The sequence below is a fragment of the Onychostoma macrolepis genome, chromosome 22 (assembly GCF_012432095.1).
Source record: "Onychostoma macrolepis isolate SWU-2019 chromosome 22, ASM1243209v1, whole genome shotgun sequence".
NCBI classification, from domain to species: domain Eukaryota; kingdom Metazoa; phylum Chordata; class Actinopteri; order Cypriniformes; family Cyprinidae; genus Onychostoma; species Onychostoma macrolepis.
The window spans coordinates 10,414,956-10,442,875 of record NC_081176.1 but is presented as its reverse complement, the minus strand read 5'-3'; the positions used below and the strand labels follow the sequence as shown (position 1 = coordinate 10,442,875).

Genomic DNA, 27,920 nt, shown 5'->3' with positions numbered 1-27,920 from the left:
GTGAATGTGGCACAAATAAAGTCCAGGACATTAAGCTCCCTATTGTCAGAAACACCAGAATGAAAAAGAACATTAATTAAAAGAAAGAAAAGGAAATATTAAAGAAATATTACACACACTGAAGAATGCAAGATGCTGAAATATGAAGTCAGAAGTGTTTAGTGTAAGAACAGAAATAGAATAAATGTGAGGGAGAATATACTTTTTTTGGTAAAAAAAGAGCAGAGTGGAGAAACATTTTACTTTTTAATTTAAATTTATTAATTACTTAAATATGTTAATTTACATGTATTAATGACTTAAATGTATAAATGCACTTAAATATTTATTGCAAGGATAATAAATGAATAATTCTAAAATTGACTTATTTTATCTCCTTTAGACCCTGTGGCCATTGAAATGGACATCACATGATTTTTTGTTTAAACCAATAATTTTTTTTTTTGTTTTTGTTTTTATAATATGTGAGTAATACCTGGTCACTGATCGGTCCCTGATCAGCCAATCACAATGAATATATGACACCTAACTTAATCTGATTGAGCTATATAGGCATCACAAAGACAAACATGACTAAGCAAATAGACAGGAAGAGGATGAAGCCCACATTTTACCTTTTATATACGGATTTACAGTGGAGATCAAAATTAGAGAACAATCTATAAATACTGTTTTCCTGAATTATTGTTAATCGTCATCACTCAAAATTTGAAGGAATATTAGCTAGTTGGTATACAGTAGGCTATTTGACGAAATAACCAAGGCATTAATCAAAATTACAATGATCAAAATTAAAGAACAGTAACCAGTACAGCAGGAAAGAAGATTACATCTAAAATTTTGGAGAGTTGTAGCTGTCAAAAATTGGTAGGAAATGTAGAGGACCCTGCTTTGAATGACTTAAGCACGTCTGCAGCTGCAGGACCATTACTATTTTCTCAGACTGTGCTGGTGCGATCTTGGTCCACTCTTCTTCCACTCTTTTCCATAGTTCGGTAACTGTAGTGGGTTTCTGAGCCATTACCTTTGTTGCCAAATATTTTCCAGAGATTTCCAGTTGGGTTCTGTGGATGCATGATGTTTCCTTAATTCTAATTAGAATTAATGGTATGGTATTATTGTTCATTTTTGTAATTTTCACCTCTGTCTGTCTTACATTACACACATCACATACAAAAATGCCATTTCAATCACACCAAAATGACGCCTGTTGTTGGTGATTTTTTTGTTCTGTTGCATGGAGGCTCTGAATATTAAATTTGAGAAACCATAATAATAGTTATACCAGGATTTATGACCAGGATTCCTGCTCTTTCAATACTGCCTTTCTTTCTAATGGTTAGTGAGTCCAGGGTGGGCCTCACCTTGCATTCTGTACATGTATCCATCTGTCCATCAATCCATTCATCCATCCAAAATTTTGACATAAGAATAATTTATTGACAAACTAATTTTTATTTGTTTATCACAAAATAATGATCTGCACTCTCTTTTCTTTGGACCATAATCGTATTATTATCATCATCATTGTTATTATTATTATTATTACTACCTTGTTTTTATTTTACTTTCAGTTTGTATATTTTTGCAAACAGCTTCACTTATTGCATATTTTGTATTGTATTGTCTTGTCCAAATACTCAAAACAAAAAGCAACACTGCAAATGCTGACAGTCTTATTTATTTGTTTATTTATTTATGTATGTATGCATGCTGAGTTTGAAAAAGACAATAAGGAGAATTGGCTGGTCCACACAAACAGCAGATGGCGGTAATGAGCTATTTTGGTTTCCGCCATTAAACCACACCAAAAGAAGAAGAGTAGGAAGAAGAAGAAACCCGTTAGATTCTCCGCCATTACAGTCTTCTGCGGTTCGATATTGTCTTTCAGCTTTGGAAACGTAAATGTACTTTTCTTTAGTAGTATATAAATCATCATTAAAATTAATTAGTCAGTCACCGTCGGTATAAAAACCTCTCTGCTTGTATTCAGAGGGTCTGTTAACAGTCATCGCTGTCGGTCGTGGGTGTGGTTCAGAAACAAACGAGTATTAATTATAATATCCACTCAAAGCTGATTTTGCTGGAACCTTCAACATGAAAAGCACCTTCAAAATCGGTCAGATTTTTCTACTAATGTGCGGTAAGTGCATGATTTCTGTGTTTGTTTTTTACACTTTCGGTTTCACTTTTGAGTGATGTGGTGATCATTGGCTGATGTTCTTTCATTCTTAAACTTGATTACCTTTTTAACAACGATCACATTAATCTAGATTAATTTGGACATGCCCTGCTCCACAAATTGTAATTACTTGTCTCCTTCACTTTTTCAAGACGCATATATATATACAAGTCACTGGTGTTTGGTATAGAGTTTTTGGCTCAAGATCTGCATTTAAAGTCACACCAGAGGTGTTCAGCTGCTTTCTGCAGACCAGTCAAGTTCTTCCACACTGACTAAATCAATCATTTCTTTTTGAACCTTGCCTTATACACAGAGGCATTGTCATGTTAGAATAGAAAAGGGTCCTGTCCAAACTGTTGCTTTAAAATTAGAAGCAAACAATTCCCTAGAATATCATTATATGCTTAAACATTAAGATTTGTACTCATGGAAATTACTAAAGTAGTCAAACCTGTTCATTAGAAGGGGGTGAGTGACCCAATACTTTTGGCAATATGGTGTATTAGATATAGTGAATTTTAAGTCTATGTAATGCATACAAATTTGAAGTCCTTTATTACTTAGACCAGGGATGGGCAACTTCGGTCCTGGAGGGCCACTGTCCTGCAGAGTTTAGCATATAAAGTTTGTCATATGTAACAAATTGTACTATGCACTTTCTCTGCAGCAGTTCAGTCTGTGTCCTCCGCTATATTTTCAGATGCCCTCGTTTCAAACTACTGTATATCGATATAAACAGTATTGCCTTATATCGTAACGCTTATAAAGAATATATCGATATATTGTACAAACTCGATATACCGCCCAGCCCTAGCTCCAACCCTAATCAAACACACCTGCCTGTAGCTTTCTAGTCAGGTGTGTTTGATTAGGGTTGGCACTAAACTCTGCAGGACAGTGGTCCTCCAGGACCGAAGTTGCCCATCCCTGACTTAGACACGCACAGACATCAAGAACCAGCATATGAATCTCAACAATAGTGACAATCAACAAAATGCTTCATGCTGTAATGCATGCTGGGTAACACCATAGTAAAAACTCCCATCATGCACTGCAGTATGAAAAATTATTGTCACCACTGTTGAGGATCTTATGATAAGTGTTCATGTCTAAAAGCCTGAGCCAATACAGATCTTTCTTTTTGTTCAATATTGAAGCATTACAGTGGCATTTCTTTAATATGACTTTTTTGGCAGTTCTGTAACAGCTGAATGTCAGTCAATAAACCAAAGAGAGAGACCACTTTATGATGTTCATTCATGAGTTATAAGTGGAAATCGTAAGGTAATCTGCTACGTCAAGCTTTTGATTAAGCAACGCATAAATGTTTGCTGTGAAATAATATTGCAATTGCTTAAAAACAAATAAAACAATACTTTGAATTGCTAAAAGGGTCAAGAGACTAACTAAAGCAAACCTTGACCACAATTATGGTGGCATCGTGTGCTTTTATTTATTTATTTATTTTTTCCAGTTGATTCCATCCAAGGCTGTGGCTGAGGTCAGTTGTAGTTCTTGTGTTTCTCTTTTCTTCAGTGATGTTGATTGTTAACAGCAGATGTTCATTAGTGTTACTAATGTTAATTAGTCACTTAATTATCGCATTAACATTAACTCTTTGAGGACTTGGGATTTGATTTGAGACTTGCTTGTGACTTGAAAGGAATGAGTTGGTTCCTCCTCTGGTGAAATCAGCTGCTGAGTTCATGGGTGGAATAAACACATGGCAGGACTTTTACTTTCTGAACCCTGGACTTTACACCTCTGCCAAACGCTGGGTCAAAATAACCAAACCGCTGGGTTTGTCCCTTTTTAACCCAGCATTTTTTAGAGTGTAATGGTGTTCAGCACAGCGCCAAATACTTAAAGACTTAGACGTAATAGGCTATGTATTTTAAAACTTTTTAATCTGGACTACATGTCCTAGATATAGTTTGAAAATGTTTGGATTCTTTATTGTTACACTTTACATTAAGGCTCAATTAGTTAATATTAGATAATTCATTAGTTAGCATAAACTGCCAATGAAAATGTTTTCTAAACATTCATTAATCTTAGTTCATTTTTACATTTAACATGTTGTTAAAATCAAAAGTTTAACTGTATTATTTAATGAACCCAAGCTAACATTAACTAACAGTTGTATTTTTTAACAAAGAATAATAACTTCCGTAACAAATGTATTGCTCATTGTTGTTAGTGAATTAACTAAGGTTAACTAATGAGACCTGATTGTAAAGTGTTACTTATTGTTCTTTATAATTTTTTTTTTCTATAATCTGTTTGAAACATTTTTTATACAATTTTTGTGTATTGCTTTATTGCATTTAAATGTTCAGTTCTTTTTGTTATAAGAAAAAAGAACCTGTTATACTATATTATGACAACTAAATTTCAATATCGTGATGATACCATATCCCATGATAAAAGCTTTACATGAAAATTTGATACCGTCATATGCCCTATGCTTGCAAAGGTGGTTCAGTTTGGGTCAGCTTGTTGTTCTTGGCTGTCGTTATCAGGGTTGCCAATTTAGCAAATTTGGGCCAGATATACTAAACAAATAAGCAATTAAAACAAACAAGCACGAATTAGCATAGGGTCTTAAACAAGCAGAGCGAATGAGAATCAGGCGCATATAATCTACTAAAAACACAGGTGCAAAATGTGTTAAATAATGGTGCATGTAAATTTGCATGATTCATATTTAAATACTCTCCTCCCATAAATTTAGCATCTGAAAGGGAAACTCCTACAAATGCATATGCAATAAGGTCAGGCCTTTTCATTGCTAATTTTTCACTGTGTGCCTTTTAAGGCAAGCTCACACTATACATGACTATTGGCTGGACTTTTTGGCTGAAGTCTGCAACAAAACCCCTAGATCTCAGCAAAATCAGTGCTCGTTGTGGTTGCCGATGCTCATTAGGTATGCACACAGCTATGATAAGATTATGACGGATGACAGGAAACCTTTTTTTGTATACCGTGAGCACCACAGCAATTAAGATGCTATAACAGTTCTGTAGTGTAGAGCCCTGCGTGGGGCTGTTTTCTTAAACACGCACCCGCCCGCTCCCGCTGAATTTCTGACAAGGACCGGCCGCTCCCGCAACCTGTGTGTTCCACTCCCGCCCGCTCCCGTGGACTTTCTCTCAGAGCTTGTGAAAAATGTACACAAATACTCAGACTAAATATTCGTTCAAGTTAACATCCAGAATAACAGGCTTTAAACATGATTGCGTCTAAATAAGATGAAGTAATGCTAAACCAAAGCACCACACGTGACAAAAACAGTGGGCATTTTTTTTTAATTAGCGCTATAAAACATTCACCGTTAAAACAAAGCCACAACAAGAGGCACATCAGTTTTTAAACGTAGCCTACTGCATGATACACACACACCAAACGATTGACTAAACAAAGAGTTTAACTGTTAACAAACAGTTTAAGTAAATAAGCCAATACAGAATATGAAATAACTAACTTATTAAATAAATAAACACATAGAAATGAGACAATAGGTGGGTCAAAGATGAAAAGGGTGTTTCCAGCATCAAAAAATAAAAGTATAATACAACTTCAAATTTAATTTTTTTCCTATACATTAGAATGTGTCCTGTTTAACTTTATATTTTTCTGAACAAAAAATAATGACAATCATGCATTTTTTACCATGTTTGACAGAAAACACACACTAAAATGTCATTCAGTGTAACAATATTTATATACCAAAAAATCTGGTTAGGCATATTTTAAACATGAATCATTTGATGACATATTAAAAGACTATTTAAGCATCACAGTGCAGCCCTCAAATATCAATTAACTTTATTTTTTACTTTTTTATACTTTGCTAATGTCCTTCAAACCACTAGGTTTTCCCATTTGCCAGGAAAAGTTTTTGTAAGGAAGTGAAAGTCATTTAAAATATAATAAAATTTAGTATGATCACACATTCTTTTTTTGTATTTTAATATGTACAAGTCAGAATAAGTATATTGTTTCATTTTTACATAAATATATCTGTTACGAGTGACAACTTGCCAAAAAAAAAGAGATAATATTGCCATTGTTCCCATAACTGAAATGTTTTTAGTATTAATCTGTGTCATTAAATTAGTTTTAATAATATTCCTGAGTAAATGACTGCAGAAGCAAATGTTGAAATATAATAACCATTTTACTGATGCTCCCCTGCTGTGCTTGCTTAGCTTATCACTTCGTTTCTAACTTGCTCGGCCTCAAAATTGCTACTTGCAGCCATATTTATTAATACTTTCTGTTTGCCAACATAAATGACATTATCAGGATGAATATTTGGGGTGGAGAGTCCCCTCAGCACAACTAACGATAACTGCACATAGAAACGATATTGTTGGAATATCTTTTATATTGTTTTATTCCAGCTGATGAATGATAAAAGCATTGACAGCCAATCAGAATCCATTCAACTTTAAAGAGCTCCAGCATTTAAAGTGGTAGACAACAAACCTGCAGCACATGCTTAGAATGAACAGTGCTATCGTTCATTGGTGTGGAGGCAAACATAGTTACTGTTATAGTTATTTTACAGTCATTGCCTGTTGTGAAGAAGCTTTAAGAGTGCCACCTAAGATACTGGGTCCACACTTACTTTATTAGCCTTTTGACTTTTTACAGTGCCTACCGTCTTCCTCTGTTCATGGGTGTCTGTAATTAATCAATAACACAAATTAAACAATACCAAAATGCATTCAAATATTAATATTTATTAAGTTTAACACATATTTGTCAATGCTAAACATTCCTCATTAATCTGTAATATCAATAAGATGCTAAAATTGGTATTTATACAGTTTATACAATCCCGCCCGCAGCAAAGGTAAAACCGCCAGCTCCTGCGAGATTTGCGTTGGGTCCCGCGGGAGCCCAAACCCAATGCAACCCTCTACTGTAGTGTGAGCATTAGTAAATCCTTTCAGTAGTTTTTTTTTTTTTTTTTATGTCAGAAGAGTGTTGTGCTCTGGTGCAAACTGGTGTAAATCTGGCCCATGGTCACTAGATTAGCCATTTTTCAGACACCTGTAGTGATTTTTTTTTATTTTATTTTTTTATTTTTATATTATTTTATTTTATTTATTTATTTTTTCAAAAAAGTGACTGGTGACAAATCTAGCAACTTTCTTGATTGTTGGTTAACGTGGTTTATAATGTAGTCTCTATCACACTTGTTCCATTGTCTGACAAAAATATGTAAATGAGAACAACTTTATTGGACATATATTACAATACAGTATGTGAGCATTGGAGAGAAAACAGATGTAAACTGCCGATTAGCTATTTTACATTAAAAATAGTTGCCAACACTGGTCATTATTGAAAGAAATTATGCCATATTTAGCATAGGTACAGTAGTATTTACAGGAGATATGTTCATGTTCGGGTGCAGAGCTGCAGCCCGCTATGTGACTGCAGTTTCAGGACAGCAGCACCAGGCCGGCAGTTATTAAAAGCAAATTAAACTTTTTGAACATTAAAACATGTAAACCTCAGGCAGGCCCACACTTTGAGGGGGCCCTACGGTGAACACCTCGCAACGGGCCCTGCGTCATCTAAGGACGGCCCTGACCTTAGGAATGTAACGATATTGTAGCTGGTGTTTGGTGAGCGCACTGGCGCCGTTGTCCTGTGGCTGCCGTTGCATCATCCAGCTGGATGCTGCACACTGGTGGTGGTTGAGGAGAGACCCCCCACATGATTGTAAAGCGCTTTGGGTGTACAGCAATACACTATAAAGTACTATATAAATGCATCAATCATTCATTCATCAATAATGAATGCAGTGAACTCTTTTATTGCATGTGCTGTGAGTTTAGTGTGTGTTTGGGAATGCAACAGCCACCAGTTATGCTTTATTTTCGCGGCAGATGATTACAGCATTTCATTAGATTTGTAGTGAAACGCATTTTTGTAAGCCTGTTTTCACTGAAGCTGGAGTTTTCTTCCTAAATAAAAGCTCTACCGCCATTTCCGTCAAAATAAAAGCTTAAAAGTGCAGTATGAATTGCTGACAGTTAGAGGTTTAAAAGCAGTCCAAATTCAACATTTCTCTTTCAAGTGTACAAATTAGGAAATAATAAGTATTGCAATTTCTCTACTGTAGAGTAAAGCAAAAATAATATACCTATTAAATATTCATTTTAATTTATTTTACAGTGCAATTGTTTTACAACATATGACTACTACTGTCATTGTTATTATTATACTCTAATCTAATTAGTTTGGCTTCCTAAAACACCAGTGTGAATGTAATTTAGACTGAGACAGTATATTAGGCTGAGTCCCCTTCAAAGTTCAGGTACAAGTCAGTTCACTGACTTTTTTCTGACTTAAGTTTTCTTAGTTGAGAACATGGGTTGGAGCTCTTAATTTTGAACTCTCAAAATGCACTAGATAGGATCATTTAACTTTAAAATGTACAAAATGTTCATTTTCCCCAGTTCTTCATTTGTCTTTTTTTTTTCTTTTTAAATATTGCAATAAATATCGTATTGTGGACTTCATTTTGCAATCATATCGTATTGTGAGATTTTGATATTGTTACATTCCTAGTAAACCTATTAGCAGACTTGTAGCAGACCCTATAATGGAAAATATGAACCAGTAAATGAGCATAATAAGGGCTCTTCAATAAGTCACATTGTATTTTAGACAAGACTGATCACAATTATCTCTTCATTAATACTACCTGCAGTGCCTATATGAGTTTAATCTCTGAGAAACTGTGTCTGTTTATTCTCCAGGTGTGTTTGGTGTTGATGCAGATGTAGTGAAGTCAGTGATGGAGGGAGATTCTGTCACTCTACGCCCTGATCTTACTAAAATACAGGGATTTATTCTGATACTTTGGAGGTTTGGAGAGAAAGGTTCCACCATTGCTCAAATCGACGGGAAAGAGATCTCATATCCTAATCACACTGAGATATTCACAGACAGACTGCAGCTGGATCATCAGACTGGATCTCTGACCATCAAGAACATGAGAACCAAACACACTGGACTTTATAAACTACAGATGGACCACACAACTGGGACCCAATCTAAGCAGGAATTCAGTGTTACTGTTTATGGTGAGGATATATATATATATATATATATATATATATATATATATTTAATAATTTGACTTTTTCCGTTTCTTTGTGTGTTGCTAATTAAACTGAATTATGATGAGATTTAAAGTGGGCAGATATTTTTAGTTTAATTCCGATGGTAATAGTATTGAAAGCAGAGTCAACTGGTAAATGTAATTAGGAATTGTAATTCTATCTGTTGAACTCGGACAAGTGCAGTGATTCAAACAGTAAAAAGATCCTGTGCTGTTATATGAAATAAGATGACTTATCAAATTAGTCAACCGAATAACTGTTGTACATCTCAAGCTGATTATTTTTATTAATCTGTATAGGCCTTGTTATTGCAAACCTTTAGTCCACAGTGAAGACAGACAGGAGCTTTGTCTTACTCCTGCTCAGTCAATACAAGCAATTGCTGAATGTTACTGCTTCTGTTTGAAGTTTATTTCTAACAAAACACATGCAAAACTGACAAAGTAAGGTGTGAAAACATAGTCCACAGTCCATTAGGTTGTTTGCATCCTTGAGTGTGTGTGAACACAGTCATTGGTCTATCATTGGTTTGTGCTCCATCATTAACTTTACTGTACATCTGTGCATTTGTGCTCCTTTACCTTTGGAGGGAGCAGAGAGTCAGTCAAAATAAATATACATGTTAAATAAAGAATTAATTCAAATGAAATGCATTGAAGGAAAATTAAATACCGTATTTAAACAAATTAATATGTTGCTTCTACATGTATTATTTAGTAACCGTAAGATAAACTAATTGACTGTGATGTGAAACTTGATATTCTAGTAACAGTGTTCAGTATACTTATTTTCTGTCTGTGAATCTGTTTCATGTAGAGCCTCCATCTGTTATTGCTGGGGCTGAAGCTGAAATGAAGATCGTGTCAGTGACGGAGGGAGATCCTGTCACTCTTCATGTTCCTCAACTACAAGGAAATGAGCTGATAGTGTGGAGGTTTGGAGATGAAGGAAAACTCATAGCTAAACATGATATAGAGACCAAGAGCTCATTAGTATATGATAATGATGAGAGATTCAGAGACAGACTGCAGCTGGATCAGACTGGATCTCTGATCATCACAAACACCAGAACCATAGACTCTGGACTTTATACAGTGAAGATCAACAGCAACAAACAGACTTCAGACAAGAGATTCATTGTTACTGTCAGTGGTGAGGAACTCAAGTCTGATTGTAATGATTGTTTATCAGCTGTCTGGGAATGATTGTATTAGTTAAAACTGTTTCTGTCTTAGATTTCTGACACCTGTGAATATATCTGTAATAAATATTGATTATTGTCAGGCTTATAATGAGAATGTTAACATTTAATTAGTTTAATCTTCATTGTTGTTTTAACGTTTCTATGTAATTATCACAATCATTAACATTAAGATCTACTTATCAAATACACATTTAGATTATATAGTGCTGATGTTTCTAGTGTTTATAGATCAGACACACATTCACTTTAATGACTGTCTCTCTTTATCATTACAGTATCAGATCTTCACTCAGGTTATATAGTGCTGATGTTTCTAGTGCTTGATATATTTCAGACACTCATTCACACTAATGTCTGTTTCTCTTTATCATTTCAGTACCAGGTCTGTCTCCAGCTGCTGTAGCAGGGATAGTTGTTGTTGTTCTTCTGCTGGTGTCTGCAGCTGTAGCTGCTGGTGTGATGTACTACTGTCGCCGCAGGACCACTAATCTACCAAGCCAAACATGTAAGTATTACAGCTGATACAGCAAGAGAAAAAACATTGAGCTTTATTGTGGTTCAGTAGAGTTTAAATGTATAGTATGATTTTTCAGTCAACATTTCTACTTTAACACAAGTTCTGCTTGTAATTGATGCAAAAATTAATGTGTGTGATTTGTCTAGTATTGAGCTGAATTACATTAATATATTAATTATTGAATCATTATCTGTTTAAAATACTGAATTTAAGATGTTTTTGATTATGTCTGTTTGTGTTTTTGTAGTTTTGTTCTTCTATTGAAGGTTGAGATATTTAGCAGAAAGTTGATTAAAATCACAGTCCTGCTGTCCTTCAGTCCTTCATCTTGAGTTTTATTTGGGCTGCCCGAGTCTTTCATAGCACCTCACAGATGTGTTTGTGTTTTTATCATTATGTGTGGCTTCATTCAATTTTTTCATTTAAACGTCATAAACTATTATTACAGAAACTCTAAACTGAAAACCAAGATAATGATATGTAGAGAGTGTTTGTGTGTCTACTGTAAATGACACGTATGTTTATAATTCAGCTAATATATCTGAACATGTCCGGTCAGTTAGTGGTATTTATTTATTCAGTAACACTGTAGAATAGGGAACACTTATTCACTATTAACTACGACTTTTCCCTCAATAAATTCCTAATTTTCTGCTTATTAATATTTAGTAATGTAGTTAAGTTTAGGTATTGGGTGGGATTAGGGATGTAGAATAAGGTCCTGTAGAATAAGGCATTAATATGTGCTTAATTACTACTAATATATGGCTAATATTCTAGTAATATGCATGCTAATAAGCAACTAGTTAAGAGACCCTAAAATAAAGTGTTACCATTTATTCCCACAAAGGGAAATATAAATTCTGTTATCATTTACCCACCTTTCTTCTGTCAAATACAAAATAAGAAACCTGGATAAACATTATGGAGCTCTTTTCTATACAACAGTAGTTTTAGTGATCATGTCTGTCAAACTATTTTAAGTATTATTAAGTGTCATCTGTTATAAAAGTATCATGTTAAACTAAACTAAACTAGCATGATTAGCATTTCGCTAGCATGCTTCTAGCATGATTAGCATCTTACTAGCATGTTGATAGCATGATTAGCAAGTGGCTAGCATGTTACTAGCAAGTGACTGTCGCTAATATTATTAACATGTTGCTAGCATGTCGCTAGCATGTTTCTTGCATGATTAGCAAGTGACTAGCATGTCGCTAACATGTTTCTAGCATGATTAGCATGTCGCTAGGATAGATAGATTTTATTAGAAATATTGAGTTTGAATGGATTAGAAATAGTACATAGAAGGGAATTCTGATTGAGTGTAATGGGCTTCAGTGTGTTTAGATTTAAATTTTGACAGTTGGAGCTGGCAAGGTCTGGGCTCATCTGAACATTCTGTCAATGTAAGTCTATGGGAGTTTTATGATTTTTATTCTTCAGTTTTATGAAAACCATAAGTGCGATCAGTTAGAAAAGATAAAGCACACTAAGTCAGATCAGTCTGAAGAGCTGGGCTCATTTTGGTGGTTCTAGCTTGAAAGCTCTAGGAGTAGCGTTCAGAAATGTTAGTGTCATAAGAATAATAATAAGCTTAAATAGCAGATCAGCATGTTTGTTTTCTCAAGCCAACCTAATTATTCACTGATCATCTTCCTGTTCTCTAAAGCTCTGAAATGCAACATAAAAGGTATTTGAGCTACAAACATGAGAGAGGGAATTAGTGGACTGAATGTTTCATAGATGAACTCACACGTGTTTGAGTATGAAAAATAATATTTGAGAATTACAGCAAAGAGTTTCAGTAAACAAACACTTAAACTGCACAGAAAGCTTCAGAAGACTTACAGCACATGAACTCATTTTCTGTGTCTTTAATGTCGTTTGTGGAGGCAACTTTGTGAATGCCGTTATAAGCTGTTATTACATGGAATAGAGCTGAATATTAGTATTTACCTGAAAGAACAGTTTAAAAACAAGTTTGTTCCTTTGACTAAAACCTGATTTTTCAGTGGAAAATATTTTATGAACCAGTTAATTCATGTTTAACACATGCACCATTATTGCAAATTGTTACAGATCTTTAGTAAAGTCCTCCAGAAGATGAAGTGATTATTAGAAGCTCATATGAAGAATCACACAGTATCCTCTCAGTCCTTAAATGATAATGACATGTTCATTTTCAGACTCAGTAATAATCTCCTCTTTTCTCTGTTTCTGTGCTGCTGTCAGGGTCAGTGCCGGCGGGTGATACTGTCACTCTAAACCCTGAGACTGAGATACAGACCGGTGATGAGATACAGTGGCTGTTTGGAGCTGAAGACGCTCTCATAGCTGAAACCAGAAGAGAGACCAGAGAGATGAACACATATTGGGGTCCTGATGAGAGATTCAGAGACGGACTGAAGCTGGACAAGACGACTGGATCACTGATCATCAAGCTCATCGATACTGAACACACTGGACTATATACTCTGAAGATCAGAAGAGGCAGAGAAACCTTACACAAAAGATTCATGGTTTCTGTTGAACGTGAGTCGCTCCAGTCAGTGTAATAATGATCACATTCTTCCTCATTCATTCATTTTGTTTTGAAGTGAATTCAGCTCAAAGTGCTTAATGTTTTGACTCCCTTCAGAGTTTCTTCAGATCATTTCAGTCTACAGTGTGTTTCTGTCTTTGGTTATTATAAATCACTCCATTGGTCTATGTTGTCATATAACCACCTACTGTGACAAAAGTGCTTGATCTAACGTCATCTGTGTATTTTTGTCTTTCTATGCGCTGTTCTCACACATGAAGAGAGGATAAGATCAGTGATGGAGGGAGATCCTGTCACTCTATACTCTGATACTGTAATACAGACAGGTGATGAGATGCAGTGGCTGTTTGATGATGAAGAGCAGCAGACTGTCTTGGCTGAAATCAAGACCACAGAGGTGACTAAATATGAAGGTCCTGATGAGAGATTCAGAGACAGACTGGAGCTGAACAAGAATACAGGATCACTGACCGTCACAAAGTTCACAGCTGCACACGCTGGACTCTACACTCAGAAGATCAGAAGACGCACAGAAACCTTATACAACAGATTATTCATTTATGACGAAGGTAAGTCACTCCAGTGAATGTAATAATGATCACATTCTTCTTCATTTATTCATTTTTTCTGAAGTGAATTCAGCTCAAACTGCTTCATGTTTAGAGGATAATGTCAGTGAGAGCTGTATTTAATGTTTTTATACCGAATTTCATTTTCAGCTGAAACTTTTCACACAGCAGCGTAAAGATCATCACTAATAAAACAGTATCTGCATGATCTGTGCAGAAATGTCAAACTCTGTTGTTCACATTCACACACACTTGATCTAATGTCATCTGTGTATTTCTATCTTTCTCTGCTCTGTTCTCACACATGAAGAGAGGAAGATAATAGCGATGGAGGGAAAATCTGTCACTCTAAACCCTGCTACTGAAATAAACAAAGATGATGTGATACTGTGGCTGTTTAGAGATGAAGAGCAGCAGACTCTTATAGCTGAAATCAAAGGAGAGACCAAAGTCTTTACACATGATGATGCTGCTGGTGAGAGTTTCAGAGACAGACTGGAGCTGAACGAGACGACTGGATCTCTGACCATCAACAACACCAGAACTGCACACTCTGGACGCTATCATCTACAGATCACATCCAGCAGAGGGGTTTCAAAACAGACGTTTATTGTCATTGTTAAAGGTGAGTAGCTGAAGTCAGTATAATAACGATCACAGATCTTCATCAGCAGTTATTCCCCATAATTCTGTTCTTCTGCAGGTAATTCAGCTCAAACTGCTTCATGTTCAGACCTCATTCAGAGATTGTTCTGTAGATTATTTCATTCAGTTTTGAAATCTCCCATTGAACTACATTGTGAAACACTGTTCTGTTGCTGCCCCGAAAAATACTTCCTTAAGCTTTTATTTATATCAGCACTCTATAAAGTTCACTTGGATTTGAAGTTTTGTCTTTGATTCAAATCTGAAGCTGAGACAGTAATATAAAGTTTCTGTTTAAAAAATGGCAAACTGTCTTCATTTCAAACTGATAAAACAGCATCTGAATGATCGTGATGTAGTCATTTCAAACTCTGATCTTCACATGAACACACTTGATCTAAAGACAGATTTGTCTTTGTTTTTCTCTGTTTCTGTGCTGCTGTGGCAGATAAAGTGGAGAAGAAATTACTGAACGAGGGAGATTCTGTCACTCTAAACACTGATACTGAAATACAGAGAGATGATCAGATCCTGTGGATGTTAGGAGCTCAAGACGATCTCATCGCTCAAATCAGAGGAGGGACTGTAGAGATATATGATGATGGTGTTAATAAGAGATTCAGAGACAGACTGAAGCTGAACAAGACGACTGGATCACTGACCATCACAGACATCAGAGCTGAACACACTGGACTTTATAAACTATTGACCATCAGCAGCAGCAGAGGGATCTTGTTCAAGAAATTTAAGCTTTTAATACACTGTAAGTAATTGTCATTCAGTTTATTTTTAAATGCACAGTGTACAAATGATGATGCATTAAATGAACAGTTTTACACTGAACTGAATGTTAATAGACAAAGGTGCACATTATAGTGTGGGACTAATTTGACATTCATTTTGTACAGAGCCGGAAATTAATATACTAATTAGGATTATAAAGATTGAATGTGTATTAACACACGTATCATTTTGTTCTCAAATATATAGTTATTAATGTCACATAATTAGTACAGTGGCAGATCCTGGCACAGGCAATATAGGGGTGGCACAAGACACCGCCTGCAGCTTTCAGACATCTCTTCCTTCTCTTCTTTATAGTTCACTCATGGCATTATTTTAATGTTGAGAGCGCATGAGCATGAGAGCACATCCAGGTAATGCGTGAGCACAGTTCTCTCAGATATACAGTGTGCTCTGTTATTAACTGACTCTGCTCTCTCTCTGATATTGTGTGTGCTCAAACACTATCCTGTGCTCTCGTGAGTCTCTGTGTGCTCTCTCATGGGTTTATTGGTGCTAGAAGCTGTCAACCATCAGACTTTCTGGATTGACCAATGAAATAACAGTGTACCTTTAAATTGTAAAGAAATGAAGGATCCATTATTGTATGTCAAATGTACAAATGTGTCTTATTTTGCCTAGAGCACCAAATAAGCCAGAACCGCTACTACGTGTACATGTATAACACACACACACACACACACTCAAACATCCTGAATGAAACTTTACTGACTTATCTCCTCATTTCTCTGTTTCTGTGTGCTGCTGTGACATGAAGTGGAGTATGTGTCAGTGACTGCAGGAGATTCTGTCACTCTACTCACTGGTCTTACCGGAAAACACACAGCTGATGAGATACAGTGGAGGTTTGGAGATGAAAACTCTCTCATAGCTGAAATCAAAGGAGAGACCGTAGAGACACATGATGTTCCTGATGAGAGATTCAGAGACAAACTGAAGCTGAACAACACGACTGGAGATCTGACCATCAGTAACTCTACAGCTGAATATGCTGGATGTTATAAAGTGAAGATCCACAGCAGTGAAGGAGACACAAGCAGGACGTACAGTGTTAATATCAGAGGTGAGTCGCTCCAGACACTAATAATGATTACATTCTTCCTCATAGATTCAGATTTTTCTGCACATAATTCAGATCAAACTGCTTAATGTTCAAACTCCATTCAGAGTTTGTTCTGTAGATCATTTGATTCTTAAAAAATCTATTATTGAAGATTACTCATTGAGGTGAGGCAGCATCTTTAATCAATTTTATTTCATTCAGCTTTTATTTATATCAGCACTCTGTAACTAACGCAGAAATGTATATTATATTCTTCTCCTCAGAAACACAGCAAACTGTCTTTGTTTTGAACTGATAAAACCGCATCCGAATGATGTTTATAAAGTCATTTTGAACTCTATTGTTCTTATCCACACACTTTATACAGTAATGGATGTCTTTGTGTTTCTCTGGTTCTATGTGCTGCTGTCACAAATGAAGCGAGGAAGAAATCAGAGACGAAGGAGAAGAATGGTGAGAATCTGCTGTTTGCACTGAACATCTTTAACTTTACAACAATATCATGATCTGATGCGTGTGATTTGGCTTTGTTCGGTTTATTCATTCAGATTTCAAACAAATGACTGTAAGTGAGCCAAGTAAACTTTTACATTTCAGATAGCATATTTAGTTCACAAATATAATAAATGTTTATTTTCCAGAAAAGTGCTTAGATTGAATTCATCAAATGAGCAAAATGTGCTGCTGACAATCTGTTAAATGAGTTTATACATTGTAAATGCTTCACTTTAATTTTGATATCTCGTATGAAGAAATCCAGATCAGTACATCATCTATGTTTTTAATTCATCATTGTCTCTGTATTTTCCTTCAGACTCCAGAGAGAACCGAGAGAATGAATCAGCGACTGTAGAGATGCCGCTGTTGAATGGAGAGGATCTGGATGAAGTGAATGAGGAGGACTATGTGAATGTAATGAATGATCAGGAGGGGACGAGTTCACTTTAATAACATAAGACCCGCCCACAAGTGTCAATCATTCTGACATCAACATTTCAGTTCCAGCTACAACAACAAAACATTTTTAATTTGAAAGATGCTATGTGTTATTACTCTGACTCTGCCAACAAATCTAAAAATATATATTTTCAACTTTTTTATTTAGTTTGGCAATTTTTATACAAACAAATGTATGGGCTCAATTCCTTCTTTCACATTTTCTGATCGAGGTTGACTCACTGCTCGTCTTTTTGTTTGACTGGCAATAAAAAATGTGTCAGGTTTTTGAAACTATATGAAAAATTAATTTCTATCGACTCTAAGTTCAGACAGCTCTCTTTCGTTGCTCTTTATTATTATTATTATTATTATATTTTCCCTTTATTGTAAGCTATCTACCCCTTTATTTTGTTTTAATCTTCCTAATTGTATGTATACAGTTATTCTTACTTATATCCTCTTTTCTTTGATAATGTTCTCCTGAAAGTGTTTGTATATTTTCGTCTTTTTTTTTTTTTTAAGAAAAAAAATCAATTTGATCACATTTTTCTTCTTTTATGAGTCTCTAGAATCCGTCCAGTGAAAGTGAGAAATGTTAAACTTGCATGTACAAAGCTTCTTTGGTTTCAGACTGACCAAGAAACATATTTATCAAACACTTTCATGTCATTTTAATAATGTTACGCTTCATACCTGTTACTTTATTAACATAATGCTACTTTGACTTTCACAGCTTTGATTTCATGTGATTGTAGACAGTGAGAGTCAGAAAGTGTCATATATGCTTTTAATAAGACGTTTTATCACAGCAGTGTTTCTCTGACCATTGTATTCACTGTTTTTATATAATTAACACCAGTTCCAGATTAATGTTGATGTTCAGCATCGATTACAGTCTGTTTCCAAAGATCTGAAGCACTTGAAATGAGCTTTATTGCACTTGTATCAAAAACATGTAAAATCACATTTGTTCAGTTCTAGTATTGATGTGATACCGCATGTGTTGTGCTTTGTGTTGTTTTATTAAATTTGTCAAAAGCATCTGCTCGATGAATGTTCATGTTGGATATTGATATATGGTTGGTCTTAATGTTGGATAATTTCTGTCATCTAGTGGACAAACACTGATACAGATGTTGCTTCCTAACAGCTGTTTTTAAATGCAATACATTAACAATGTGCCTAAATATACATTTGTATGTACTAAATATAATAAAAAGACAAATTGTGTGAAATGTGTTGCTGCATACGTTCACATGTTCTATGATTGATACAAAATCAAATGTACAGAGTAAACTGAATATGACCAGAAACAGTTTTACTGAAACAGTGCTAAATAATAATAATGTTTTGTGGTCAAAAGAGACATGTTTCATTATTTTAGAGTTTACATTTTTTATTTTATTATTTTATAGTTAAAATTATCATCTAGACAGGCTTTTATTGCGATTGTCAACTGCTGCAAAGAAAATGCTTTTATATGCACTATCTTTATCTTTTTCAGCACACGATGGCAGAAGAAAATAGAAATGTGAAATATTAGTAAATGGGATATGATCCCTGTCTTGCATTGTAAATGTGAGAGATGTGCAATACAAATATAGAATAAAAAAAAATAATAAACGTTTCTATTTTAACTAAATTCAAATAATCACATTTCTATTTTCAATTTCATATTTCTATTTCAATCTTTTAGCTCATCAAAAAATCGATGAAAACAACACATACCAGATTTAAATAAGCAGCACAACTGTTTTCATCGAAGAAGAGTAATGTTGTAAATTAATAAATAAATAGACAAAAAAAGAGACGCATGACTGTCAATTAATATACAAAGGTTTAAGAGAGAATGATTCACTGGTAAAATGTTATACTAGAAATTTATATGTTGTTTGCACATGGCTTTATTTAATCAGAATACAGCTTTTTTTTTCTTTCAAAAAAGACTTCAATGTAAGATGAAGTTAATGTCTAACCAGCCTCTAGAGGCTAACAGACCATGCTGACCAGAAGAGAAGAGAGAAATCAAAGTACACCATGATTTACAGAATAAATATGCTGTAAATTCTTAACAATAAAGTGTTATGAATGTTCTAGTATAATTATAGCCAAATGTTAACGGAAGGAGACCATTTCATGAATCCATCTTTGGGAACAAAAAGGTTTTCAATCATCATCAGTATGAAAAATCTTAAAGATAAATATTACACATAACTCATTTAGAAAAATATAGATTTTAGGAGATTATGGAAATATGTAATAACTAATGTACAGATTATTAAAAAGAAAACCGTTTTTAAGGCCTTGTTTTTCCATGTTCAGTCACTAGTTGGCGCTCCAGCAAGGTCTTCAGTAGAGATGCTGTCTGTACACCATTAAACAGGTTATAAACCCCTGATAAAATACATTAAATATCAGGATTTTAACAGAAGCACTTTACACTGCAGCCTGTTTACGGTTAAAGTGTCTTTAAAGTTGCAGTTTTTCTCTCTCATTTGTTCTCAATTGATCATTTGCTACTATATTCACACAAAATGCATGTTTTGTTGATGTGAATCATTCAGATTATTGTGCTGAGCTCATATCTTGCTAAAAAAATTAATGTGGTGATTTAGTGACTGCTGCAGCTGATGTCGGTGGTTTAGTTGATCTGGAGTTTGATTATTGTTTTGTGGGAAGCAGAGAAACACTGACTGAACCAAACAATGAGTTGATCAGACCAAACATTTATCAGACTAAACTCAGTCCGTTGATCTGATTTCACTCCATGAGTCTGATTGTGATGTCTAGTCAACAACCAATCGAATCACAGCTTCAAGAGTATCACGACAGACTCTTTTAAAGAGACTCATGTGAGGCCCCTCCCGGTAGGCGCGTCCCGCGCCGTAACAGTTCCAACCGGGAGGGGGGGTGGGCGTCCTGGATGCCGGAGCAGGACGGATACCAAGATATAGAGGAGGCATCCAGGGCGGATCAGGAGGTTCCGGCGGCCATGGCAGGTCAGGGGACTCCGAGGGCCATGGCGGATCAGGGGACTCCGGCGGCCTTGGAGGATCAGGGGATTCCGGCGGCCTTGGAGGATCCGCCTCCGATACCTCGGCCCCTGCCCCCGCCTCGGTCTCTACGGCCGGAGACAGGGACAAGGGAGCAAACAACATAATCAAACACAGGTGGAGACGATCAAACGATAATTAACTAAATGAGGACAGGAACAAAACCAAAATAAGGGAAACGAGGACTAGGGCAGACAGACATGTAACAGAAACATAATCATAAAATAATAAATTACATAGCCTGAGATGGCACAATAAAATTTCTTGTCATTTTAAGGTGTCTTCATTTCATGGATATTTAAAAATGCTGATTAAACTTATTTTATTTTTAATTTTTCCATGTGGAAAAGGCACCGATTTCGTGGAATGACCCAAATATATTCTTCCTTACATCAAGGGTCCACACTCCAGCCCAGGTGGTGGGAATGCACCTATCACTTGTTTGCCAACCGCCATAAAAACTCAATAGAAGAAGAAGAGAAAAGGAAGAGGAAGAGGAAGAGGAAGAAGAAGATTTACCTCTCTGGTTACCTCTGTTTAGTTTCTCAATTTCCAATGCCTATAGTAGACCTTCAGATTTTGGAAGAAATTAATTAAAAAAGGTTATGTTTCTAAAAATAAGATGGCAAAAAAATAAATAAAATAAAATACCTGGATCAAAATTAGTCAGGAAATTAAAATATTCACAGATGGATCAAAAGATCCTGTTTCAGGAAATACAGCAGTTTCTATATTTTCCTCATTTTAAAATTAGAATTACAAAAAGGACAAGTAATCATTTATCAGTTTACTCAGCAGAAATGATAGCCATTCTGATGGCTCTTAATTGGGTCGAGGAAATACAGCCATTAAGAACAGTTATATATTCAGACTCATATTCTGTCTAGTTTATTAAGCGGCAAGTCTACATCTAGACAAGACATACTGTATGATATTCTACAAAGCATGTTCAAAATTCAACAAAATATAGGTTAAGTATATCATTTTTATGGGTACCGGCACATGTTGGGATAGAGGGAAATGAGGAAGCTGATCAAATGGCCAAAAAGGCACTAAAACAAACCGAGATATAAACATATCAGTAAGTAAAGCAGAAATGAAAGGAATAATTAGAGGGTCTATTAAATGGCAAAAGATGTGGGATGGGGAGGTAAAGGGTCGTCATCTAGCCTATACAACATTCAAAAACAAGTTGGAAATGGAAGGGAAAACTTTGGAAGTAGGAAGGAGGACACAATAATATCTAGACTCCGTATTGGTCATACAGCTCTTAATCAATTACTATTTATTATTGGTAAACATGAATCAGGTAATTGCATTAAATGTGGTAGCCTAGAGACTGTGGAACATATCCTATTACACTGTGAAGCTGAAGCATATGAAAGAGAAAGAATGTGATTAATAGAAGAATTACGTTTTTTTTTTTTTTTTTAATATTGAAAATATAATAATTAAGACAATACTAAAGAATGCTCCAGCAAAGTATAAAGTCTATGCAATTATAAGATATTTGAAAGCAATAGTTTTAATAAATAGAATTTAAAGGTTACATAATGAAGTATATAGAATAACTGCATCCTTTTTAATACTTTTTGGTTAAAAGATTTTATAAACCAATTTGACCAATTTCCGTCATGCGCCACACACACACACACACACACTCCATTCCAGTAGGTGGCGGAAATGCACCTTTTAAGTAGGTTTGCCAACCGCCATTAAAAAGAAAAAAAGAAGAAGAAAGAAAGAAAGAAGAAGAAAGAAGATTGACGCTTCCGTTATAAGCAAGAGGGTCTTTTTATTTATTTTTTTATTGCATTTCAAACCATTACAATATTTGAAACTTAACAAGGGGCATACGGACATCATCATATGTAGATATAAGGGCTACACAAACCAGCATAATAAAAATAAATAAATAAATAAAATAAACTTTTACAAAAAGTTTTAGAAGCCTTTGAATTCAAAGGTTTGGACACATTCTTACAAGAAGTGAAAAAAGATTTTACATCAGAAGAAAACATTCTAAAGTTAGGTTTACAATGAATAGTTCTGGCTTTATGAAGGTGAAATTTACCCAGAAGACAAAGCAGTAATACAGTATGTTCAAGATTGAAAATCTGACAGGAAAATTATAGATTCTGTAATTTCATTTTGTAACAGAGAGAAATTAACACGGTAACTTCTGACCAAAAAGACTTGGAGAATGGGCAATGATAAAACAGATGTAGAAAGGATTCTTCATCAGTATTACAAAATGAACACAATGAAGATATATTCTCAAAAAACCTGCTTAAGAATAAATTAGAAGGGTAGTATCTGTGAACAATTTTGAAATGTAGTTCTTTAATTTTACATGGAATAAAAAATCTGAGGAAGAGTCCATAAGTTATTCAAATCAGAGTCCGGATAACAGATCCTCCATTTAGATTGTGCTTTAGAGGGGCATCCTGGAGTTGAAGAAAGGGCATTTCTGATAAAGACGTTATTGCATTTTTTATCTAATACATAAACTCCATTAAATGCAAGTGTAGGAAAATGGTTGATTACAGAGCCATAACATAAATGTGCTTTAACCCTTTCACACGTGAGTTTAAATATTTTAGCTGAGCCCCCGGCGTGAGTTTTTTTAGGCGACCGTTATTTTAGAATGTATAGCGTTATTGTTTCCATGGCGACGCGTCATGCTTGTCATGTGACACACCGCAGCCCTAATAGCGCTGTATGACACATGGATTGCTTTTATTTCGTTTTTCCTTTTTTTAATATTAATATTCACAAACATACTCGCTATATTACGAAATATCTGATATTCCGATTCTGAAATATGTGCAAGTAAATGTGTTTGGTTGTTTAAACACGTTTATAATGATCGCGTTAGTTGATCTATACCGGGTGATGGGCGCCGCCATGTTTGCTCGCGCTGAATCCAGCTGTGGGATTTACAACACGCAAATTCATCCTCTCCTCCCGAAACACGTTAAAATAAGTCTCCGGTTAAACTGGGAGAAGAGCAGAGTAAACTTTAAAGTATCTACACAATCTGTATATGATATCAATAAAACATGTCGTCAGATTATATTTGTAAGGATCATTATTGCTGCTTCCATAGACATCAGTGCATATTTTACAAACTATAAATGTATTGTTTTGTTAGTACTTATGTGTATTTAAATGTCTGAAATCTAAAATAAGAATTATATGGTTGAAAACTGAATAAGTGATAATATGACAAGCGCTCGCGGGTCTGATCTGGATCCGCGCCAGAAAGCAGATTTGAATTCAGCAGTCTCACGGCAGTTCGTGATATAGTCACGAAATTTAATCTATTGATTCGTGTTCATGGACACGAATTTCCCTCTTTTTTCGTGTCAGGCAGCACGACTTTCATCTAATGTATTTCAATAGGAAATTTATTTCGTGCCCTCCACCACGTTTTTCTTTTTGCCACTGGGTACCCCAGACGCTGTATTTTTCTGATTTGTTATTCTTTTCTTTTCTTAATATTCAAGCACTATTACTCAACATTTAATCAGGAGATTTTATCCTTGTTTTTCTTGCTTTATTCTGTAAGCTACTCGCTATTATAAACCATCGTCAGTGGTTCCTTGCAGTCAAATATACACACATATCTGATCTGATTCAAATGATTCATGATACGCGATCCGACTGCAGCGGTTCGAAACAGTGAATCAGTTCAACTGGGCGCTTGAAACAGTGAATCAGTTCAACTGGAGCGCTTGAAACAGTGAATCAGTTCAACTGGGCGTTTGAAACAGTGAATCAGTTCAACTGGAGCGCTTGAAACAGTGAATCAGTTCAACTGGAGCGGTTCGAAACAGTGAATCAGTTCAACTGGGCGGTTCGAAACAGTGAATCAGTTCAACTGGGCGGTTCGAAACAGTGAATCAGTTCAACTGGGCGCTTGAAACAGTGAATCAGTTCAACTGGAGCGCTTGAAACAGTGAATCAGTTCAACTGGGCGCTTGAAACAGTGAATCAGTTCAACTGGAGCGGTTCGAAACAGTGAATCAGTTCAACTGGAGCGGTTCGAAACAGTGAATCAGTTCAACTGGAGCGGTTCGAAACAGTGAATCAGTTCAACTGGAGCGCTTCGAAACAGTGAATCAGTTCAACTGGAGCGGTTCGAAACAGTGAATCAGTTCAACTGGAGCGGTTCGAAACAGTGAATCAGTTCAACTGGAGCGGTTCGAAACAGTGAATCAGTTCAACTGGGCGCTTGAAACAGTGAATCAGTTCAACTGGGCGCTTGAAACAGTGAATCATTTTGCGACGCAATGGTTCAACTGATTCGGAGTTTCTGAAAGCTCCGTTGTGTTCTTTGCTCGCTTTGAATGACCGTGGAAATTAAATCATTGCAATTAACAGGCCTAACGTACAACGTTTTTATTAAACTGTGATCACCGTAAATACAGTTTCCGTCGTATTAAAAACATTTCATAATTTTTTTTCAAAAGATTTATACAAATATACGAGACTGCGTTAATTAGGGACACACACATTTATTACAGTATAGAACTTAAAAAATATATTTTCTGCCTTATTCTCTGATAAAAATGTGGAAAAAGATTACATTTGTCATTTCTGTCAGCATTACCCATGATCCTCCAGGCCGCGCGCGCCGCTGGTCTCATTGCGCTCAAACCACTGTCCAGGTAAGTCACGAGCTCATTACTAATGATCACGTTTTGTTTAAATGTTGTAATTGGTGCCTTTCTTTGCCATTAAACTCACATGGTTTAAATGTTAGAGCAACAATTAAAACCCGACCAATGGTTTACTCCTTATCAGCGAAAACAATAAATAATAATAATAATAATAATAAACCACTTGTGAAATTAGGCTTGCTAAACGGGGCTAGCTAACTTCAATATAAGCTAACTCTATTAATATAAAGAAATCCAAGGCACTTCTTCCGGTCCAAAAAAGTTAAAAAGCCTTTATTCACTTCTTGTCCATCATCACTATTAATAGAAACACTATTGCATTTGATGCATTTGGGCCTTCAGCCTTCCTCAGAGTGTGTGTATAATTAACAGGTGTAGATATAATTAGTTAGTGAAGTTGGGAGAAATCAAAAGAACCATTACAGGGGGACCTACAAAAACAAAGAATATGACATAAATGAACAAAAAAATAAATAATAATAATCATACTAGTAATGATTACTAGTAAAAGCTAAGTGTAGTTTAAGTTATATCCGCTGAAGAGTAACTTAGCATGGAGCACTGCATTATTGTGTGAGCTCGAGACGATGACATTTTCTCTCGATCATCATGGTTCACCCACAACTTCACTGTAACGTGTCAGTAATAACAATATAACTCTGCCTAAAGTTACTGCACATAAAGTTTCCTTTAAATCTGGGACGAGGAACCCCAGACGCATGTTACATGCCTTTTAACTGACATACAGGAAATTGGAAAATCTTGAATTTTTATTGTATTTATAAGAAAATGGGAACGTCTCACTATCGGGGTACTCTACTCTACTCTATACTCTACACTACATAATTAACATTTTCTGTTCTCTCTTGCAGATCCTGTCAAACGAGTCACCTGTCCAAACATTGATACACCTGATTTACCGAACCCAAAGGCACTTTTAAGAGCCTCTATCTCTATCCATCTATCTATCTATCTGTCTATCTATCCATCTATTTATCCATCTATCTATCTATTTATCTATATCTATCCATCTATCTATATATCTATCTGTCTTATCTATCTATCCATCTATCTATATATCGCAGCCTCTCTGTATACAGTACATCTGTCTGTTTGTGTCTGTCTGTCTGGCTCTGTGTTCATCTGTCTGTCTGTATCTGTTTGCGTTGCAATGGCCTCCAAACGTAAACTTGACTCCCAGGATCCTCACTACCAAGAGGGGAGACGCGTGGCTCTTGAACTGAAACTAGACCGTGTTCTAGCTGAAGCCAGGGTAAGAGTTTTTATATACCTCAATCAATTTATACTTGAACATGTGGATGGGTGACAAATTAAAGTAAAAATGTGCTGAATGTAGAAGAAGGATGAATGAGTGCAGAAGATTACATGCAGGTACATTGCATGATTCATTAACATAATGCTCTTTGGCTTGTGTAACTGAGGGAATATATTTTGGAGTTACAGAGACTTGGAGAATCAAGGTTCATTTAAGCCATTCAACACCTTATTAACACACTATGTTGTGTTTTCCTTTCACTAATCACCTGTTTTTGGATCCAGTACTTTTAACAACATCGGTCTTACAAGAAATATTCCCTCTAACACACAGACAGCAGCTGTGGAGAGGAAACGTGCACGCTCTGCAGGAGACCCTCCACAGACCTCTAAAAGGGAGTTTTTAGGACATGGCAAGCCGAGGGGGAGGCAAGCTGCAGCTACAGGTTACATCTGAATTATTTTACATTTGTAGGAATTTACTATGTAAATGTTGGACCAAATCAAATTAGAACACTGTAATTGATTGTTGAGAGTTTAAAATATTCCAATATCAAAAAAGCCTAAACCTTTCAGTGGCACTATAGTAGAAAACAGTACTTAACAGAAATATGTCTGATTTCATAAATTGTTCAGTTTTGGGTAAAAAAAAAAAAACATGCAGTGGTAGTCTAACATGTTTTTATTCTTCTATGTACTGTTTTACAGTCACACACACCCCGGTCGAATGCTCCTGTCATCCAGTGTGGAGGTTCCACTCACTGCACCCTCAGCAGAACTCAATCCTCAAGAGCAATTTGGTAAATCAAAGTGATGAATTTAAGTTTAAATCTAAAATCCACGTGTGATTAATGAAAAACCCCTTAGACAAAACTGACAGTGCCGTAATAGTTTGATACTGAATCATGAAGTGGTGTTTATTCTAAATATTGATCAATTGACTTTTAATTGTCCTCATTTAAATTGTCCCTCACAGCTGTATTTCATATTTTCTTTACAGAAAAAAATATGGAGAGGCTCTCCGATATTTTGACGTCTTATCCTTCTGCCGAGCCTCAGAAAAGCTCTGCAGCAGAAAGCCTCAGAGCGCTGGAAAGAAGCAAGACCATACCACCTAAAATGCCTTATTGCAACAGAGGCTGTTGGTCAGCCATTGTGTTGGCTTTGCCATGAGCCTGCTGTTATTAGGTTGGTTTTAATGTTTAGTGCCCTGCTTTATAGGCTAAGGTGCATGTGTTTTGGGGACACCCAGATGAAAACCACATTTATGAGAAAAGTAAATTTA

General features: G+C 35.6%; 1 protein-coding gene across 2 annotated transcripts; it reads left to right on the top strand.

Moving 5' to 3' along the window:
- The first annotated feature begins 1,785 nt into the window (after window positions 1–1,785).
- On the top strand, window positions 1,786–18,851 carry LOC131530600 (uncharacterized). 2 transcript variants are annotated; one of them, XM_058760960.1, is made up of 12 exons: window positions 1,786–1,901; window positions 1,994–2,143; window positions 8,971–9,297; window positions 10,153–10,488; window positions 10,917–11,045; window positions 13,293–13,592; window positions 13,863–14,171; window positions 14,482–14,796; window positions 15,265–15,579; window positions 16,378–16,686; window positions 17,086–17,136; window positions 17,498–18,851. In XM_058760960.1, the coding sequence occupies exons 2-12, from the start codon at window positions 2,098–2,100 to the stop codon at window positions 17,629–17,631; spliced, it is 2,571 nt and encodes an 856-aa protein (XP_058616943.1). In that variant the 5' UTR covers window positions 1,786–1,901; window positions 1,994–2,097; the 3' UTR covers window positions 17,632–18,851. The 2 variants fall into 2 exon arrangements, with proteins under 2 accessions (XP_058616943.1, XP_058616944.1); XM_058760961.1 differs by having other exon boundaries at window positions 1,798–2,143; window positions 16,378–16,683; window positions 17,104–17,136.
- Window positions 18,852–27,920: the final 9,069 nt, after the last annotated feature.

Coding starts and splice junctions, on each gene's coding strand:
- LOC131530600 (XM_058760960.1), top strand. CDS start 2,098: ATGAAAAGCACCTTCAAAATCGGTCAGATTTTTCTACTAATGTGCG. Junction 2,144..8,970: donor GATTTTTCTACTAATGTGCG/GTAAGTGCATGA, acceptor TTTATTCTCCAG/GTGTGTTTGGTGTTGATGCA. Junction 14,172..14,481: donor ATTATTCATTTATGACGAAG/GTAAGTCACTCC, acceptor TCACACATGAAG/AGAGGAAGATAATAGCGATG.